Source organism: Macaca mulatta, chromosome 1 (assembly GCF_049350105.2).
Source record: "Macaca mulatta isolate MMU2019108-1 chromosome 1, T2T-MMU8v2.0, whole genome shotgun sequence".
In the NCBI taxonomy this organism is placed as follows: Eukaryota; Metazoa; Chordata; class Mammalia; order Primates; family Cercopithecidae; genus Macaca; species Macaca mulatta.
Genome location: NC_133406.1, coordinates 67,968,472 through 67,987,869, shown reverse-complemented (window position 1 = coordinate 67,987,869; position 19,398 = coordinate 67,968,472). Strand labels below are relative to the sequence as shown.

General features: G+C 43.0%; 2 protein-coding genes across 8 annotated transcripts; one reads left to right on the top strand and one right to left on the bottom strand.

Annotated features, from left to right (window-relative positions):
- Nucleotides 1–2,401: 2,401 nt before the first annotated feature.
- Nucleotides 2,402–16,292, bottom strand: SERTAD4 (SERTA domain containing 4). 3 transcript variants are annotated; one of them, XM_077937275.1, is made up of 5 exons: nt 16,166–16,292; nt 10,987–11,178; nt 9,537–9,652; nt 3,221–3,348; nt 2,402–2,575 (listed from the first exon to the last, which is right to left on the bottom strand). In XM_077937275.1, the coding sequence occupies exons 2-5, from the start codon at nt 11,159–11,161 to the stop codon at nt 2,545–2,547; spliced, it is 450 nt and encodes a 149-aa protein (XP_077793401.1). In that variant the 5' UTR covers nt 11,162–11,178; nt 16,166–16,292; the 3' UTR covers nt 2,402–2,544. The 3 variants fall into 3 exon arrangements, with proteins under 3 accessions (XP_077793401.1, XP_014973017.1, XP_001109829.1); XM_015117531.3 differs by lacking the exons at nt 2,402–2,575; nt 3,221–3,348 and adding an exon at nt 4,281–7,561; XM_001109829.5 differs by lacking the exons at nt 2,402–2,575; nt 3,221–3,348; nt 16,166–16,292 and adding exons at nt 4,281–7,561; nt 11,659–11,864.
- On the top strand, nt 14,949–17,729 carry LOC712687 (uncharacterized). Of its 5 annotated transcripts, XR_013394935.1 has the most exons (5): nt 14,949–15,063; nt 15,173–15,517; nt 15,691–16,479; nt 16,899–16,983; nt 17,410–17,729. XR_013394935.1 is itself a non-coding variant. In XM_077937305.1 (4 exons), exons 2-4 carry the CDS (start codon nt 15,218–15,220, stop codon nt 17,424–17,426), a joined length of 402 nt encoding a protein of 133 aa, XP_077793431.1. In that variant the 5' UTR covers nt 14,957–15,063; nt 15,173–15,217; the 3' UTR covers nt 17,427–17,729. The 5 variants fall into 5 exon arrangements, 2 of the variants coding, with proteins under 2 accessions (XP_077793431.1, XP_014973033.1); XM_077937305.1 differs by lacking the exon at nt 15,691–16,479 and having other exon boundaries at nt 14,957–15,063; XM_015117547.3 differs by lacking the exons at nt 14,949–15,063; nt 15,691–16,479 and having other exon boundaries at nt 15,118–15,517.
- The last annotated feature ends 1,669 nt before the right edge of the window (nt 17,730–19,398 follow it).

Sequence of the window (19,398 nt, the reverse complement as noted above, 5' to 3'; positions counted from 1 at the left end):
TTATCAGTAGATTTCTGAGTTTAATGGCAAAACAGAAGGGATAAGAGTTTGAAATAGGGATAACCAACCTCTAGTTGACCTTATACGTGGAAACTGTATCCCCGTTATTTTATAATAGGCTGTGTCCTTGGTTATGGTTATCCAGAAAATTCTGCTTTGGCCTCCAAAATTATCAGGTTTAGGAGCACAAGGAATAGCGTTTAGTCTAAATTACCTCCCCTGCCCACCCCCCAACTTTTTTTTTTTTTTTTTTTTTGAGACAGACTCTTACTTCCTCATCCAGGTTGGAGTACAGTGGATCAATCTAGGCTCACTGCAACCTCTGCCTCCCAGGTTCAAGTACTTCTCCTACCTTGGCCTCCCAAATAGCTGGGATTAAAGGTGCCCCCCACCACCACACCTACCCAGCTAACTTTTGTATTTTTAGTAGACACGGGGTTTCACCATGTTGACCAGGCCGGTCTTGAACTCTTAACCCAAGTGATCCAACCACCTTGGCCTCCTAAAGTGCTGGGATTACTGGCAGGCATGAGCTGCCGCGCCTGCCACCCCCTTTTTTTCCTAACTTAATACTGTACTTTTTCAGAGTAAAAACTAGGTTTAAGAAAATTATTCGATACAACAACTGAATAAACTTGAACTTTGGCAAATCCTGGAGATGAGTCACAGGTTAGTGGTTTTTAATCTTTCCATTTGTAAGGGACACCTCTTATTCCCCTCACATAGCGAATGTTCTGAAAGATTCTGTCTGACAAACAAATTGTATTTATTAAGGATAATGCCTTCATTTTCCCAGTCAGAGTTTCTTCTCCATTTGTGATAGCCTGGAGCTGATTTAATTCCAGCCAAAGGTAAGGAAATCTGATGTGGGGTTAGCCTGTGCAACCACTTTCAGAAGATTTTATGATTTGCAATAAGGTATTTTAAATACTAAACATATCTCGAGGACACCATGACTATTTTCATAGCTAAGGGCCCTGGGACCCCAGGTTTCATACCATCCCCCTGTTTAACTTCAAGCTTGCTGTACAGAACCAAAGAGGCTGAATACTTTCCACCAAAAGGAGGATCTGGCACTGTTGGATTCCACCTGCAGGGTATTCAAGGACCGTAATGGAGGAGTCATGGAGGCGTGTTCGTTGCAAACCCATAATGTACACCCAGAAAATGTTGAGTCACTTCCCTGATATTAAAATCTTTAATCCTGACAATTGTGAGGTGGATAATGTGTGCTACTCCATTTTACAGATGAGTAAACTGAGGCACTAGGAGGTAAAGTGGCTTGCTGGCCAAGGCCAAGCTTGCACAGCTACCCTGGCAGAGCTGAGATTTTCATCCAGTCTAACTCCAAACTCCCTACTCTTAACCCTCTGCTATACTCCAGTCTTGTGAGAAACCCACAACCTCTGTGCCTAAACTGAACAGGAGAGAGATTCCTTGGGCTAATGACCATACCTGTTCACAAATACAGTTTCGTGGGTTTCTAAGGACATGGAGAACAAGGAGAGCCCCTCCCAGATCAAGAAAGGGCAGACAAGCCATGTCTCTCTTCCTGCAAAAACATTTAAAACAATCCTTTAGTCCCTGAAATGTTTTTTTCTGTTTTCCTAAAGAAGTTTGACGAGGAAACAAAAAAATTCTGTCTTCTTTCTCTTGCAGTCTTTAGACTTTTCCTTAAAGAGAGTGTATTCACTCCGCAGTGTACGGGGAGCACTGTATTTTTCAGACTTCCTTCAGCATACTGGACCAGACATCAACTCCCTAACCTTTTGCCCAAATCCCTTGCATAGCCTGTCATTCTTGATCATTTCCGTATTGTGCACACAGGGATGTTGTGAGTTTTGAAGATGGTATAGATATCTGAGTGCTGTGCCAAGTATATTTCAGAAACATCTACTCATCTCTTGATTGAGAGGATACCAGGGTCTTAGCACATCTGAGCTTAGTTCATTGCAGTCACTTTAGAGGGTATCTGAAGCACGTGTGTACTGACCAGAGGAGGCAGTGGAGAATCACATGCCTGATGCCTGGACTCAGCTGCTTCCATTGAAAGATCTGGATAGAGGTAATGCCTGCTGAAGGCCAGGCTGGTCTGTGCAGCACAGGACTAGGGTACGTTAGATCCCTTTCTCCCAAAATTCTGATATTTGCCTATTGTCTTGGAGATCTTGGCAGAAAGCAAGATCATAACTTACATCTCTGCAAGTTCTTTTATAGGTAGGTCCTCCCAACAAGATTTTATCACATTTTTATATTTTTAAATCAAGAGAAGAGTCAAAAAAATGGGGTTGAGAAATATAAGAAATGTCATGAGAAACCACTAATACATCCCCATACATTCTATCAGTTTCATTGTGGTCAAAAGCAGGTGTTTCCACGCTGTGAACAAGTAGTTTGCATTTTCAAAATTAACAAATTGGATCAACAACAAGGAAAAGAAACCAACCATAGACAGCCCACCAGCGGATTGTTTACCAAAGAAGATGAAGCTCATGGCGATGGTTTGCAAACACCACCAGACTAGCTTGTGTAAATTCCCTTCGTTTAGTCATCGTTCTTCAGCCTGTCACAGATACTGAAGGGAAATGCAGAAACAGGAAATTACAGACTATTTTAAACAGCATGTTTTATTAAACTCACTTGCTGATGCACTTTATGGCAGGATGCGAGATTCAAGTGTTCATAACTTACATCTTTGCAAGTGCTTTTCCTAAGTGAGTTCTCCCAGCTCAAATATGGCAGGTACCCAGGGCTGGGAAATAATCTCCAAACTAGTAACTCTTTCACCCCCGGTCGTGTAGCTATATCACATAAAATTGAGCTGTTTTAGCCATGTCAAGAGAATATACCTTGCTGAGGCACTATAGCTAAGAAAGCAACAGAGGCATCTTGTAGTAACTTAAAAGATCCTTAATGCATTTATTTTAAACCACAGAATCAAAACACAGCAATCTTAAAATGAATCACTACAAACCATACATTGTCTCTTCTTTTATGATTTAAATACTGATATCATTCTCCTCTTCATGGGACAGTTCTGCCTCTAGTTTAAACCACCATTACTAATGCCATGCTGAATGCTTGTCTCTGAAAAGATCTAGCAAAATTGGCAGGGGTGTGATAACCTTAACTACAAATGAAATAACTTCAAATGTAAGGGGCTGTCAGAAAAATGGAATTTCACAACTAATTATTTCCCAAAAAAAAGTCTCCTGCTCACCATTTGTTAGAAGGATATAAAAACCTAGCTGCATCACATAGGAATCCTTGTATCCTTGTCTTATATTTGTTGTGAAGTGGATGTCTCTTAATGGTCATGTCTTCTACAAGTTGTCCTCTGCTCTGCTCCTGATACACAGAAAGGAAGTCACCAAGTGGAGCTGTAATACAAGTTCATAACTGGAGGGATGGATAGCCATGTCTCGATGGAGTTAACTGTGAGCTCTAAAAATAAATACTTTCATTCACTTGCTTCACCATTTAACAAAGTAGCATGTAAAATGTTCTACATTTTTGTTGTCTTAATAAAAGATCATGCCAAAGATGCTTTACCCTAATTCTCAATTCATTGCCAGATAGTGGCATCTGCTGGTTTTGAATTTTTCTCTCTTCCTCCCATGTCCCCTGTCCCTGCAATCCTGTCCCTAGGACCCCTGCAAAGTGAAGTATAGAATAATAGGATTTTGAGTGGAAAGATGATGATGAGACTTTTGCCCTTTGAAAATCCCTTTGCCAGACCACCTTCTATAATCTGCCATTTTTAGAAAGGAAGGACGAGAGACAAAGGTTAATGATTTCATTAATGATATGCACCCAGATGCCTAGGGGAATAGCAATTAAAGGCACTCTTGGGGAGCAAGGCCACTTTCTTAAATGAAGGTTTCCCTTCATTTATCTTTTAATAGTCTTGATTCTGTCATATCAGGTTTTCCTTAAAGCACAGCACAGCAATGAGAGAAGGTGCTGCTTCCAGGCGGGTAGACAGCAGTGTGGGTGGAGGATGTCTTAGCTTTTCCAAGTTGCTCAAGATAAAACTATAGAATCCAGCTAAGGGATTTAACTTACTATGAAGGGTGTCCTGGCCACTCTAGGAAAATCTAATGGAATATCTCACGCATAAAAGACAATTCTGGGTGCATGGGAGGTGAACACAGGAAGTCCTAGCACTCTCACCTACTAACAAGAGAATTTTTGTAGTTTGGATGGGTGCTTAGGAATTAGTTTTTGGTGAAGAAAATTTTTTTGTGATGCTAGAAATATCCTGGAAACAAAAACTTGACGATGACTAAAAAGAACAGATTTTTATTCTGCTGGATTCAAAGGCATCACTTATCCTGCAGAGAAGTGATTCTAGTGGGTTCTACCGAACAGGTGCAGGCGCTCACAGCTCAGGTGAGTGCTGCTGAAAATCATCAACTTTGTCATTTTACAGCTTTGGCCATCAAGAAAAACACTGTCTAGTAATGCTGGGGCCTTTAAAAAGCAGAAGGATAAATCCTTTCGTTCATATTTAAATCTCCATGAGATATTACACTCGTAATAAGAATGCTACATTTGACAAATTAGTTTTTAACTAGCTTTCCCCCTTTATCAAATATTAGCTCCTAAGAACATTAATACACAATTGTATGGAATGCTACTAGCAATAATCTGTAGTTGTTATAACCGTTTACATATGGGTCATCTTCACAGTTCGACATTTCATAATGCAATCAGCTAAGATTCAGTATTTACGGCTTCATGCTATACAATTTTTTTCAGACACACTCCAGAAAGGAAAATCTTTACATTCTTTCAGACATAACCTTATTGATCACCACATCATCTATTAATATTGTGCTTCTTAATCAACAGAAACTTAAACTTACAAACTAGGATCATTCTAAAACACCTGTCAGATTGGCATTTTAAAATACTCTTTAATTTAGAAAACTCCTGTGTGGCCACTATCCATTACAGTTTCTAGATGTTTTGAGTTTTTTAAAGGAGAGAGAATAATGGAAAAGAGAAACATAGCCAATAGCCATTAAAATTTTTAAAAATCTTAATGAATTTTTATCATTTTAATAAATATATATCAAGAAAACCTCACTTTATTACAACACATTCATATACAAGCATCTATTAGCTAAGTTTTGAACATCAAATGTTTATCAAATATTGAAAATAAAGGACAAAACATTACTAGAGTATTTAGCTATAACGCAAGAAAATGTTTTAAAAATTGGTCCTTGTGGACAATTGTCCAAATGATCCTACTCATACACTGTATGAATGAGACCTATATTTAATATTAATAGCAATAATAAAAAAGCTTTATCTTGGAGAAACTGGGAGGGTTTACTTATTTCCTCCATTTGGCATTTGGTTTCTGTGAAGTATTGTTTAAACAGGTCCAAGTCAATTAGTAAACCTGGAAACTGGAATGGCAGGAAGAGTTGGCTGGAGTGGAAGGAAGGATGGTAGGAGGGCCACTCTGAACACTTTTCAAACGTACAAATTAAAGATATTATTTGGAAAATGTAGACCAAATACATAGTAACTATTATAAATTAAGTCCCATTTCTCCAAAATAACTTTCAAAAAACTAAAGTCTTTACATTCTTTAAGATAAACCTTAATGATCACCACATCATTTATAACATTGTGCTTCTTAATCAACAGCAAAGTTCATATATAAAAACCCACATGCTTTTATAATCTAAACAAGTGAAATGATGCAAAACAGAGAAAAGTATAATGCATGCCACTGGTTCGTGAACTTCATTGGACAAGAAAACAAAACAAAACCCAAAACCCAGAAAACCCAAACCCCAGCAACAGACAGTTGCCATAGAAAAGCTCGAGCAGCCCGTGCTGCTTTCTAACAGCTCTCTCTCATTTCCTCCATCCCTATTGAAAAAATGCCAAATCCAAAAGCAATTGGGCATCAAAAATAAAGGAAGAATAGAGATGTCGAATCAAAAGTTGAACACAATAGTTCAAAGTTAACAGTTTCCACACCATATTGATCCACCCTGTTTTTTTTTTTTTTTTCCTGTTTGTTAAATCCCTGCTGTAACTCTGATTTATCCTTAATTTTCACATTGGCAAAAATTAAGATAAAGTAAGGCACCAAAAATCGCCCTGTATAACACCTCTCTAAAAGCCTCATCACCCATCACAGGCAAGCCAGAAACTTGCAGGGAATACCCTCTCTGTGTAAGACTGTTGATTGCCGCCCCTAGACAGGTGTGTTTCATTATGTTACATCCTATTTTCATCTGTCACGCAAGACTGTTAGGTACAAATACTTAACAGCACCATTAAGCCATTTCATCTAGCTCCCTGTCTTCAGTCTTTTATTTAAAAACAAAATTATATCATATAGAAGAAGCAGGTATCTTTGCTGGTTATATTGATTTGCTTACCAAATAACTCCCTAATTAATCGGCAAACATGTAGAAATTTCTTAGCTAGTGACAGGCTCCTTGGGGGGCAATGGAAATATTGCAAGGGCACATTGTCCCCCAATCTAATCTACTGGTCTTTTCTGTCAGAAAACTATGATATACTTTTAAGCATTAAGTCAATCATTTCCTTGGTAAAAATCACCACATTTATAAGAAGCTCGCTGATGCCTACTATACAGATGTTTTATGCAATCTGCTCTCCAGGCATTAAAACGACACGGCATGTTCATGGCATAATTTTATCAGTTGTACAAAATCCATTCAAAATAAAATTTATGAGAGCTAACTGATCATGCTGTGCATGCTTCAAAGTTCGGTGAGAAGATGGCTCATATTTTACTTCCTTTGCTGCAGCACAGTTTGTTACTTGGTGGCGAAGCCTCCTTTTTCCGTAAGGACTTTTTCCAAGATTCATTTACATTGTTTCTTTCATTATATCCGGTCTCAAAATAATCATAAAATTGGCCTTTGCACTCAAAAGCAAGGTCATTTCCCACAGGTTCATGGCTGAGGGGGCCACCATCTCTGTTGGTGTCATTATTTGCTTTCTCCTCATTTAATTTGGCCTTTTCCTGAACACCAAGTGATCTGACATTAGTGACAAAGATTTCGTTGGCAGGTATCTGGCCATCACTCTTGTAAACAGGTGCACTGCCTACATCGAAATCCACCTGGTGGGAACAACTCGGTAGAGACAAAGGGGGAGAGGAAGAGGAGGATGAGGAGGAAGAAGAGACGGAGGGAGAGGAGGCAGCGGTGGAGGCACTTCCAACATTAGCATTGACAGAAAGGGGTACATTTAGGTAGTGGCCACCACATTCTTGGTAAAAGCAGCAGGCATGAAACTTTTCACATTCCTCTTTGGCCATCCGTGGTCGTTTTCGGTAAGGGCAGTCTTGAGCCATAAACCACTCTTGGGCAGAGGTGCCATTGAAAGAGCAGGCAGGGAAGCACCAGTTATTCTGCATGATAATTTCTCCATGGATCCTTTTCATCAAATTGTTTATAAGGACAGATCTTCGGAGGTATACTTCAGGGTCATCGATAAACTTTAGCTTTTCTAAGGACATATAAAGGATGTGGGCTCGTTCCTCAAAAATTGAGATGGTCTACAAACCAAAACCAAAACCAAAACCAAACAAAACAAAACAAAAAAAACAAAAAAGGAAGAGAGAAAGCTTAGAAAATGGACTATAAGAAAACACCATCATAGCATACTTCTTTCTTGGCACTGTCTGGGTCTGGGCATGTTGTGGTCTTGTTCCCCAAGGTTCATTTAGAGAGGCTGTCCCCCATTCTGCCGATGTTCCCTTTTGTCACTTGGCTGGAGTGCCCACCCACTTCCTGATCCACTGGTATGGCCAAGCACTAGGGAATCAAGCCACAGTGCAGACCTCAGGAGGGACAGTTCAGGTGGTTTGATCTATTATGGCCCAGTAAGGAAGATGCTGAAACACAAAACTAATCTAAGCTATTAGAAGTCAGGAGAGGAGGTACTTTCAGAGTTGGGGTGAGTGGGGCAAAGGGTAGTGTTAAAAGCAGGTCAAGGAGGATTCTGGTTGCTGGTTATGTTTTGGTTCTTGACCCGGATGTTAGTTACATGGATATGTTCACCTCATGAAATTCATCAAGCTGTACTGTGATACTTGTACTTTTTTATGTGTGTCTACACAAATACACATACACACAGACACATAACTCATATATTATACATCAATACGTGTTTTTAAAATGATGTCAAAATGCAAGTCACAATGAATATACTTCAAACCCTGGTCTAGCCATCAAGGAGCATGAGATTTGGCTTTTAATACTGTCCCTCTTTTAATCCTTTGGGTTTCATACTTGCAATTATCCTTGCTTGATAAGAGGACACAATAATGAATGAGGCTCAGGCCCTGACAGAATCTGTCAGTTGAAGGACCAAAGTAGGCTTCCTTGCGGAGCTGAGTGGGAGATGAGATGCCGAGAGGAACTGAGAGGGCTCACTCCTGAGCTGTGTGACACTATCACTATGTGATGGTTGGTGCAAATCCAGTAGCAACTGGGAAACTGCTACAACCACAACACAGAAACTAAAAAGGAAATAAACTGCTTGTGTCCGGGGGACCAGCTATTCCAGGTCATCAAAAAAGCAAACTGGCAGCATAACCTGAGGAGCTGTGAACTAAACCAGCCCATACTGACCAAAGGCAGGGACTACACATGCAGGGAAAAGCCCAGTACCTACCAATGCATTCTGCTGTCCTTTCATGAGCAAGGTAAAAGTAACCTCTAAAGGATGAGGTGGCAGAGGGGGAAGACAAGAGAAGACAGAGAGGAAGACGAATTGAAAATCCTCTCTGCATTTCAGACAACTATGGTCTGCAGTTATACCTGCCTCAATTAAATCAGCAGATAGTTATTGAAGGAAGGTAACTCTAAAGAAAAACAAACTGATATTTCAAAAGTTTAGGTGCCCAGTTTCATAATTCTATGCAATTTCCCCACCTTGTTTTTTTTTTTTTTTTTTTTAACTATACCTACAAAAAAGTTAGCTTTGGTCTTTTCTTGGAAATGAAGTATATTTTTCAACAACTTATATGTAACCAATGTCCAGGGAAGTGCATATTTCTACTTGCATACACACATTCAAGGATGGTGAGTCTACCCACAAAAGGTCAGGAAAAGCTCTGCGTAACCACCCCCACGTGGACACACACAGAAGTAACATTGGCTGCAGGAGCCAGAACTTAGACTGGGGAGAACACCACGGGAAAGAACAAGCATTCCACACAAAAGTGCGGAAGAACCATAACCCGAAACGCAGTCTGAGAAATATTAAATCATATGTTAAAAAAATTCCTTGGATTACATAATTTTGACATTTCTGGGTAGAACAGCTCTTGCCAGCTTTTTCTTCAAGTACTTGTGAAAAATAACACAGGACCCAAAAAAGTGACAACGATTAATGAGGCTCCACTGAGAAGTGGCTCATTTTCATTGCTTGGGTGAAACAATTTAATTCCTGGAAGTGGATCAAGCAACTGTTACTAAGTATCTTAAACTCTTAATAAAAATAATGACTATTAAAAAAAAACATACTTTATGGCTACAGCTGCTGAGTGGTGGGTGAAAATCCTCTTCTTCCACATACTTCCTCTTAAAGTATGCGATCTTGGATGTTGTTAGAGGATTTGAAGTTCCCCTGTAATGTGATCCTGTGGTAATAAATCAGATATGACAAATGACATGCGGTTTGCCAGAGGTTCTCCAAACAAAATACTTTCATTTCCTGTCCTTCTAGATGATAACTTGGCTGCATATTTGTCTGAACATGTGGTGATTAAAAATAAACATTTGTCTTAATAGTTGCTATCATATGGAATCCTGTGACCCAGGCTAGGAAAAGATTTCTAGGCAATTATAGAGGAAAATCACATACTTTAGCATTTAATAAATATGCAGAATCTTAAATCTATGCAAAAGGAAACTGCAATATTCAGAAAGTGGAGGAGTGTAATTTCTCTAAAATATATTAGTATTTATTTAAATTGTTTAATTAAACCTATGACAACATAGCACCACTGTTCAAATGCATACATCTTTAACTGTAACCACTGATAACCAAACAACTTTAAAATATTATTGGCTTTAGGTTAGTGAACAAATGGTTATCTGCATATTGGAATTATAACATTCCTTTTTTTCAAAATGCAAAATTCAAATTTTTAAAATTTGAATTAAAATTTTGGGTAACTAATGTCCTTTTCACTCTTCAAAATGTAGTATGCCAACCATGAAGACCACAGTTTTTAATCTTTTTTAGCAAAACAGACTTCATTGAGTACTTGTTTTATATTTTAGTTTATTTTAAAAAATAGCTAATACTGCACAAAAATCCGAAGGAACTTAAACCATAAGCAGAAAGAATCAGGAAGAACATATTTTTATTTTCTTGGCTTTAAATTTTTTCCTACAATCCCAAAGCCAGTTGTGTGCTTAACCCATTTATGCCAGAGGTTGCACATTTTTTGTGTGTGAAGTCAGACCTTGGTGATGACCTTGAACAGCAGGATAGAAATAACTTCCACAAGCTTAGCGTTCCAATAATGGAACACTGAGCCTAAATGGGTTAATAAAGAAAAGAGACACATAGCTGCTGGCGCAAAGTGCCGATTCCTTTATATCTCATGGGATAAAGGTGTCATTGTTGAGCCCACCAGAGCTTTCATAGTTGTGAGAGAACCATATAGTTCCACAGGGCAGAAAACCAAAACCCAAACTCAGAGTTTCAATATCTGGTTTGGCCCTCTTAAAAATACAGAATATAATTCAAGCAGCAGCATGGGTAGACACAGGTTTGAATGCAATTTAAATATCACCTTTGGTCCTCTCTCTGGAGCTCTGGACTCACTTAGGAGAGGTGCACAGCAGCCCGGGAAGCCCTTGGAGCTTTAGCTTTCCTGGCTCAGAGGGGCACTCCAGACACCACCTCCTGCCCACCAGGCTGACTGCAAAGGGCAGCAAGGAGTGGGGGGGTCAAGGGAAATACCTGCCAGCGGGGGACCAGCTCCCCGATCTCCCTGCAAAGGAGCCTGTGCTGGCCCTGGGGGGCTTGGGCCTCCGTAGCTGTCAGCCTCCCATAGTGTTTGGTACCCAGCAATTTCAGCAGCTCCTTCCGAGACAATGGGCTCGCAGAATCTATTCATGGACAGAACCAGAGTCATCTCTGACAGCCTCAGATCTGAAAAGAAAAGAAAAAAAAAAAAAACAAGAATGAAGAAAACAGCCCTAATCAAGAGCAAGCCAAGGGACGGCCTTGGCATCTTCATTTCTTTGCTTTGGGAAACTTTTACTTCTCGGCCCTCCCCTTCACCCTGAAACATTTTATTATTTTTTCAAAGAAAACCTCAGCAAACTCTCTAGCTGCTATTAGCTCAGCCTCTGTGTTCAGCAATCTGCATTTCATGGGCGGATCTTTAAAACCTCATTTCTTATTGTTCTCAGATTCCCCTCAGCCTTCTTCTAGACAGCTGCTTTGCCTCCTAAACACATTTTCCTCCTGACCTTCCAAAGAAAACGTACCGCTAAGAAGCCAAAACCCTTGCTCTTCCTTTCTATTAATAAGGCAAAATCAATTTTCCAGTCAATCCCCCGGGAGTCTCCTTTGATGAAATCCACTAATCAATCAAAAGAAAAGGGCAGGGGAAGCAGAAATATCCACCGTAATTCCAACTGATGTTCTGAGGTTCAGTCTGTTCCGCTGCCCCCTGCACCCTCCTCCTCTTGTTTCCGCAGGCCAGTTCCTCTACAACATGCTGGGGCTCCCTCCACTTTCTTCTCCCAAAGCAAAGCAGACAGAGAGACACTTGGTAGTTGTTTCCACCAGCCCTGATCGGCCTGAACTGGATCTGCCTCCAGTCAAAACACTGCGAGATGAAGACAGAAAATTGGCTCCAGTTTCAAGCCGTGAGTTGCAGTCCCACAGGAGCCAAGCACAACATCAACGGAGCAGGCAGAATATTAAACAGGAGCCAGGCTCTGGGGCCAGAGGCAGCCAACAACTCTTTACACTGCAAAGCCCAGACACAGAGCAGGAACTTTCCAAGAGGCAACACATCACTGCCCTTCTCTCCAGTTCACGCCCTTCTCCCTTGGGCCTGCAGGGAGATGGGAGCCTCTGCTCTGTGAGGCTTCCTGGGCCCCTCTATAGCTCAAGCAGTGGGGCCGCTTTCATGGGGGCTCTGTGTCTTCACTTGGCCCTTTGCAGCTCTCAAGGTAGGGTCAAGAGTAAGTTCAAGGGAGAGGAGAGTCTGATATGAAGGTAAAAAGACCTAGCAGCCATAGACCAGTGGTGACAGTAGCACAGCCTCAGTGCCTCCTTAACTGCCAATCCCTTTACGAGACCCAAGCCCCCACTATCTCATTTTGTGGTTTCAAGAACTGTCACACAAGTGATGTCAGGCTTGCTTTCTGAAGATTGATTGTTTTTCAGATATAAACTAAGGGCCCAGTTCTTGCTTTCTTTTCCAAATTATACAGCTTGTAATGTTTTTGGGAAAGACTGGGAATCTATCATTGTCTCATGGGAGACTATTACCTACATGCCATAACAGGGGTCCACTTCCAAGGAAAAGGAGGAAAAACACCAGGGAAAGGCAAAACAGCATCATTAAAGTGACAATGTACTTCTGGCTAAAAGAGCAGTTCTTGGCAGCAATGACTCTACCTTTCACCCAGTCTTCTCTCTGAGGTCTCAAATTCTGTCCCAACCACACAGAATAATGAAGCAAGACCTTTTGACAGACAGGGAAGGTGTACAGGTCAGTGGAGAGAATTAGGACTCAGCTGGTTTGGGCTGCTAAAACACTTCCCCTTTCTCTTTTAAGACACTCTCCAAAGAGACATCAGTAAGGACTTATTAGTAAACCTTAAGACAAGTGGGCAAAAGATAAATCTTTATAAACAAACGATGGGACATGTCATTTATTTTTATCTTTGAGTCATCAACAAAGAAATTTAGCCTACACTGATTTAACAAATTAAGCCCTTCTGTCCATCACTTCTCAAACTCCACATCCAAGTAGGGTATCAAACTTCATGATGATTTATTCCCTGGAAGACTCTTATGAAATGGTCCAGTCTCTTAAACTATTCTAAGAGACAATCATATCAGGAAATACTATTGCCAAGAGCACATGAATTACAGCTTTTCAACAGTCAGCAGCCTGTTCTTATTGAGAGAATCAACATTTTCTAGTTTGAAGTTTACACTCACTTTTGTGTTAGATCACGGGAATAAGATGCAAGGCTTTTGCCTATGCAGAATTTTATTTCATGTAAACAAAAGCAAGTTGACAAACTCATGCCCCTTAAGAAAGAAAAACATTTGCAGGCCCCTGGCAGCAAATTACTTTTGTTTAATAGGACATTATATGGGCCCTGTGCTGTTTTATGTTTGTCAGAGTTTGTTTATATTTTAATAACTTTTTGGTAGGAGTTTTTTGGTTGTTAGGGATTTCAGTGTTTCTATTTGTTAGCATTATTTCCAGCATATGAGATGCTATTATGCATGTGAACTGGAAACATGGCATAACAGTATTTATCTTGGCTATTTTTTTGTTCACAATATCTAATTTTAGTAAGTTTTTCTTCTGTAAATTGAGAACTGTTACACACAAAACCCTAAACTAGAGAGGCTGAGTTCTGCAAGTGATTTATGTAAATCTGAATAAAACGTGAATGAATTGGGATTATTTGGGAACAGGGAGGAGATTTTGCAATTGAGTCTTCCTAGTCTATTTAAAACTTAACACTGGATGGATGTTAACAAATTAAGAAAGCAAGTTGACTGTTCATGAAAAATTGGACACTGCAGGATTAAGCACAAATGCTTAACATGAATCTGTCTTCATATTATATGTAGAGATCTAAACTGTCATAATTCTCAGTCTGATGAGATTTATAATTCTGCTACTGATGTCAGCAGTTCAAGTCCACAAATTCATGTTCTATTAATATTAAACAAATAAAAGGATATACATTATGACAAAATTTATTTTCTAACATCTGAGGTGGTGGATTCAACAGGAGGGTGTTAGAGTGTGTTTTGCCTATGCATGGGTTTAAAAGATTAAAAAAACAAAAACAAAAACAAGCCCCAACCCTTCATCCTCAGGCTCCTGAATGTCTGTTTTGACACCCAGGTGGCTGTAGTGGAATGACATGTCCAGCATCCCCAGAAGGCTGAGGGCTAGAATGCCAAGCTTTTCCAGCAAATGTTCATAGTAAAGTTACCAGACATTCCTACACAATTTGTTTTTTTCCAGATGAGTTGTGCTTATTCTTTCCTCAAAGCAATTATGATGCTAATAAGAGTGGCTGGCACACAAAACAGGATAGCTATGAATTCAGCGGCACCTTGAATCTAACAAGGGGCGCCAGGTTATTCTTCGCTCACCTCTTCTTCCATCTGTCATTGAAAACTGGAGAGCATTTGATTAAGATCATTACAGCAGTTAGCAGTCTGATTCCAGCACTGGAAAGCAGGGAAGTAAAGGGCTATTTCCACCCTCGATCGATGCTGCCAGTCTTAAATGGCATCAAGCCCCTGACCTCCACATTGTCCTAAAATGATCTCAATAGCTTGTCCGGCTCCTGGTGGTGGTAGTGGAAGGGACTGGATGGGCGGAACAAAATCCTTCAACCCTTCTAAACAGACAGATGTCGCTTTTCTGCCGGTCCCTGCAGTACACCTGTCTGCCCTGGGAAGTACATGTCTCAGCTGCAGCCCTACGAGGTCAAGAGCTTGAAGCTGGGTCCTGTGGTTGGGGCTGCAGGTGCTGGGTGGGCTTAAAGAGCACGAAGGGGTGCTCCGATGTCCAAGCCCCGGTGCCCAAGGTGTGTGTGTGTGTTGGCGGCGGGGCGGGGGGTGGGGGGGTCCGAGGTTTGGAGGGCCGACCTCTTGAAGGCGGGCGGCAGCCACCAACCACATTCTGGCTCCCGCACAGACACACCCCCGGGGTGTCGGTGCCGCAGCCCTCAGCCCCTCCCGGGGTAGCCAGCAGCTCCCGGTCGGCCGCTGGCCGCAGGAGAAAGTAAACAACACCCCAAGTGTCCGGGAACAAAGGCAAGTTGTCTTTCTACGGTGCCGGAGCCGTGTGCCTCTTCGGAAGAATAAGAGCTATTATTATTCTTTATGTCTTATCCTTTTTTTTTTTTTTTTTTTTTCAACCAAGTTTCCTTCTAAGGGAAATAAACACCAAAGGTAGGATTCCAAGGAAATGACTCACGGCGGCTGGCAGGGCTCTGGCGGGGCTGGCCCGGGCCCCCGCGCTCCAGCCCGCAGCAGATGCCGGCCCGGCCCTCCCTCCCTCCCTTGCCGGCCAAACCCGCCGGAAGCCCCCGGCCGCGGGAGCGCCCTGCGCCCATGGGACCTGGCGGCGAGGACGCCTCTTCCCTGCTTCTGCGACCGTAGCTGGGCACTCGGAAAGTTGCTAGGGCCGAAGAGGCTGGAGGGGAGGAAGGGAAGAGAGAGGCGGAGGCGTGGACCAGGCGGGCAGCAGCCTCAGCCCGCCGGGGAGGTGAGCTGAGGACAGAGGAGCCGCCGCCGCCCGCAGCGCGGCTCTGCTGCCTGGGAGGAGGGTGCGGGGGCGGAGGTGGCGGGGGACAGAAGGTGTCAGCTACTGCATCAATTCCTTTTTCTTGCAAACGCGCGCTCCTGACATCCACAATCCCTCTCTCCCCACCTGCCAAGCGCCGCGGCATCCGGACCTGGGGGAACCCCTCCTACTGACCCCCGTCCCCTAGGATGAGGGATTAAGCGACCACCGAGGACCCTGAGGTCTCACCAGAGCTTCTGACCCCACCCGCCCCTGGAGTTGTCTCGGTGCGCGCGGGTGGCAGCCCGAGCAGCCCTAGAGGAGGCGGCGGTTCCCGCCCTGGTGAAGGCGCCGCAGCGCACGCTAGCCCAGGGAAAAGCCCGCGCCGCCTCCGCGCCCAGCTGTGCCTTGGCCCCCACGCCGCCCCGACCCCGCTCCGGCCGCTGCGAGTCCACTCGGTGACCTCGGCGCAGCCCTGGTGCCAAGAGGGCGCGCGGGAGGCCGCGTGGGTGCCCGTCTGAGCGGGCAGGAGCCCCGGGGGGCCCTCGCCCTCCACCCGGCCCGGCCCTCCCTCTCCACCCGGCCCGGCCCTCTCCCGCCCCCGCGGCCTGCGCCCAGCCCGGCTCTTACCGCGGGGTCAGCGGGGAGGCAGCGGCCGCAGCGCTTGAGCCGCTGCTGGTCCGCTCTGGGCTCGGCGCCAGCCCGGCTGCCGGTGCACACTCACGGGTCCCGGCCCGGCGGCCCGCTCGGCGGTGACTGCGGGTGCGCGGCGGGCGAGGGTCCCGGCAGGTCCCGCCGCCGCGACTCGGGCGCTGCGCCGCCGTCGCTGCAGACGGTTATGGTAATGAGCGGCTCTGTCTAGCGAGCAGCGTGTGAAACCCGTCAATCCTGTTTGCCATTTCCCCGTGGATTTCCGAGGAGAGGTTCTGCAGGATGCCCCCAGGGTGAGAGAGGGAACATGACAAGCGCGCCCGCTCTCCCTCCCTCCCTCTGCTCCCGCCGCCGCCGCCGCTCCTCAGGCTGCACACGGGGCGCCTTTCCCGCACCCCCACCCCAGCCCGCCCCCTGCCTCCTTCCCTCCTTCCCGCCCTCCCTCCTCCTTCTCCTCCCCTCCCTTCCCGGTGCCCGGGGACACGCGGGCGCAGCTCCAGCCCGCAGCCCAGACCCCACGCGCTCTCCGGCTCCCGCCCTAACCCTGGGGGCTCGGCTCCAGCCGAATAATGTATTCACACTGCAACCTTCCGAGATGTCTTGTCTTTTAAAATTTGGTTTAGTTTTGTTGTTGTTGTGTGTGCGTGTGATTAAAAAAAAAATCTGTGCCTTTCCCACCGTTTGCAAAAGACTTTCTTCTCCTTTGCCACAGCAAACGGAGATGAGAAACAGATGTCTTTGCAGGACCAAACAGTTACTCTCCCTCGCCGCCCCCGCCCGTTTCCCTCCTGAGCTGCGTACGTATAAAAAAAAAAAAAAAAAAAAAAAAAAGCAACCTTGGTCCTGCTGCAACTTGAATTGGCAACTCTTTCTGGGTGGGGAGCCTCCAGGGAAAACCTCCAGGAAATAAAAAGTAATACAAGAGATTGTCCTTGCTGAAGAGAATGTAATTTAAGCCTTGGAATCAGAATTTTTGCAAATAGTAATTTTCTCCTATAGTGGCCTCAGAGTTTATTTTTTAAAAACATTAATTCATAACTTCTGTCTAGGGACCCCTCCATAGCCGAGATGGGTCATTTTAGGTGTAATGAAGGCAGAGGCTTGGAAGGCATAGACCTAATAAAATCGGGAGAAGGCACCTGCACAAAAGTGTTACAAAGACTATAATGTTTGTTTACTGCCACTATGCCAGATGTGCTAAATATAACACTTCTTTAAAACAGTGATCCTCCGACTGTGAAAAACCAAACCTCTGGCTGCCTGGCACCCTAGGAATCAAGAAGACGCACAGACTGAAAATCAAGGGAGGAAGGAACAAGATCAAGGATGAGGATTAGCATCTGCAAATTGAACTCTATCTAATTTGCATGTTTATTTCTTAGAATTGTAATTAAATTTGTGTAATAAATGTTTTCCATTTCATTTGTACACTTAAAACTTGGGTGACTGACATGCAGTTAAGTGAATTTCCTTTTTTTTTTTTTAAGCAAATGTAGTTTATTCAATAAAGTAGCAAACCAATATTAAACATAATTAGAACTAATCTGTTTTGAAGGTGTTTCTGTTGAACTTTGTACATTAAAGACTCTCAGAGGTTTTAAGGGTATTAGGAAGCTGAGAGATGGCAATTATGCTGAAAACAGACGAACCCAACAGCCTACCAAGAGCATTATTTCATTTTTTCCAAAAGACGTTCCAGGGTTGCATGCCTAAAATTGGGAATTGGGCATCCATCTTGGCTTTATTCTGAACCATATTAAATTGCATTGGCTCATGCATGATGTAGGCCATTATGATGATAATTTAAGAATTGTAAAGATGCCATTTTGTGCAGTCAATGGAAGTTGCATGTCCAGATTAACAGTAGAATATAATTTTCATTTGGGTGGGAGAGGAGGGTTAGGAAAGGCACAAGGGCGTTTAAAGCAGTGCAAGTATGTAGAAATCCAAATTTCCAAATATCTAAAACTGGTTATTGTCAAACTCAAAGAACTAAATGTGAGGGCTTGGAGGCATGGCTTATTATGGTTTTTATCTCCCTATATTAAAGTTTTACAGCATTTAAAGGACTATGGGGAAATCCCCACATACACTTGGCCGTGTCAAAATACATAAAACCAAAAGGAGCAAATTAAGCATAAAATTGAGAAATAACATGAGACTAAGTTATCAGCATGGGTGCACTGGTATCTTTGGAGCTTTGGCTCTGAGAAATGAGCCTTCTGGGAAACTGGCACTGCCCTTGGGTGGAGAAGACTCTTGGCTTTAATGTTACAACAAAATGATATCACAAGTATCAGATCATTGTACTTCACAGCATCCTTGCAGTTCTGATTATGAACTAGACCTTGTCCTCATCAGATATATTAGGTTAGCATGTTTTACTGACAGCTTTCCCTGCCCTACTTTTAATCCCAAGCTTAATGTTTTTTGAGATTCAATACCCAACTGTTGACAACATGAACCTGTGTCTACAAGTACAAAAGGCAGACAAATGTCTATGGAATGAGAAACCTCATTACAAATTTAAGGTGAGTATGTGGTAGCTATGGCATGAAAAAAGAACTAACTATAAATCAATAATGAAATATTTGGAATAAATAAATGTTATTTCTAATGAGGTACAATATTTAATTGAGAACTATGATGTCATCATTTTGGGGTGTGTGTGTGTGTGTGAAGTTCCAAATAGAAGTTTGATTATAAAACTTATAATACTTTGAGCTGCAGATTTACTAAAGGCAGTGGTTGTTTTCCTTTGTTTAACAAATAGACTTTCAGACTTAAAATTGCTGAAACCCATTTCACAAAACCTTTTTGTCATTTGTCTGATAGGGAGATTTCACAAGTAAAATTTGACTTCTTCAGATTGCTGTGGATACAATTCCCATTTGGGTTAATTGAAAGTTAAAATTACTGGCTTAAAAAATAGACCATTTTTGGCTGGGTGTGGTGGCTCACGCCTGTAATCCCAGCAGTTTGGGAGGCCAAGGTGAGTGGATCACCTGAGGTCAGGAGTTCAAGGCCAGCCTGACCAACACGGTTAAACCCTGCCTCTACTAAAAATACAAAACAATTAGCCAGGCGTGGTGGCAGGCGCCTGTAATCCCAGCTACTTGGGAGGCTGAGGCAGGAGAATAGCTTGAACCCAGGAGGCAGAGGTGGCAGTGAGCCGAGATCGCACCACTGTACTCCAGCCAGGGTGTGACAGA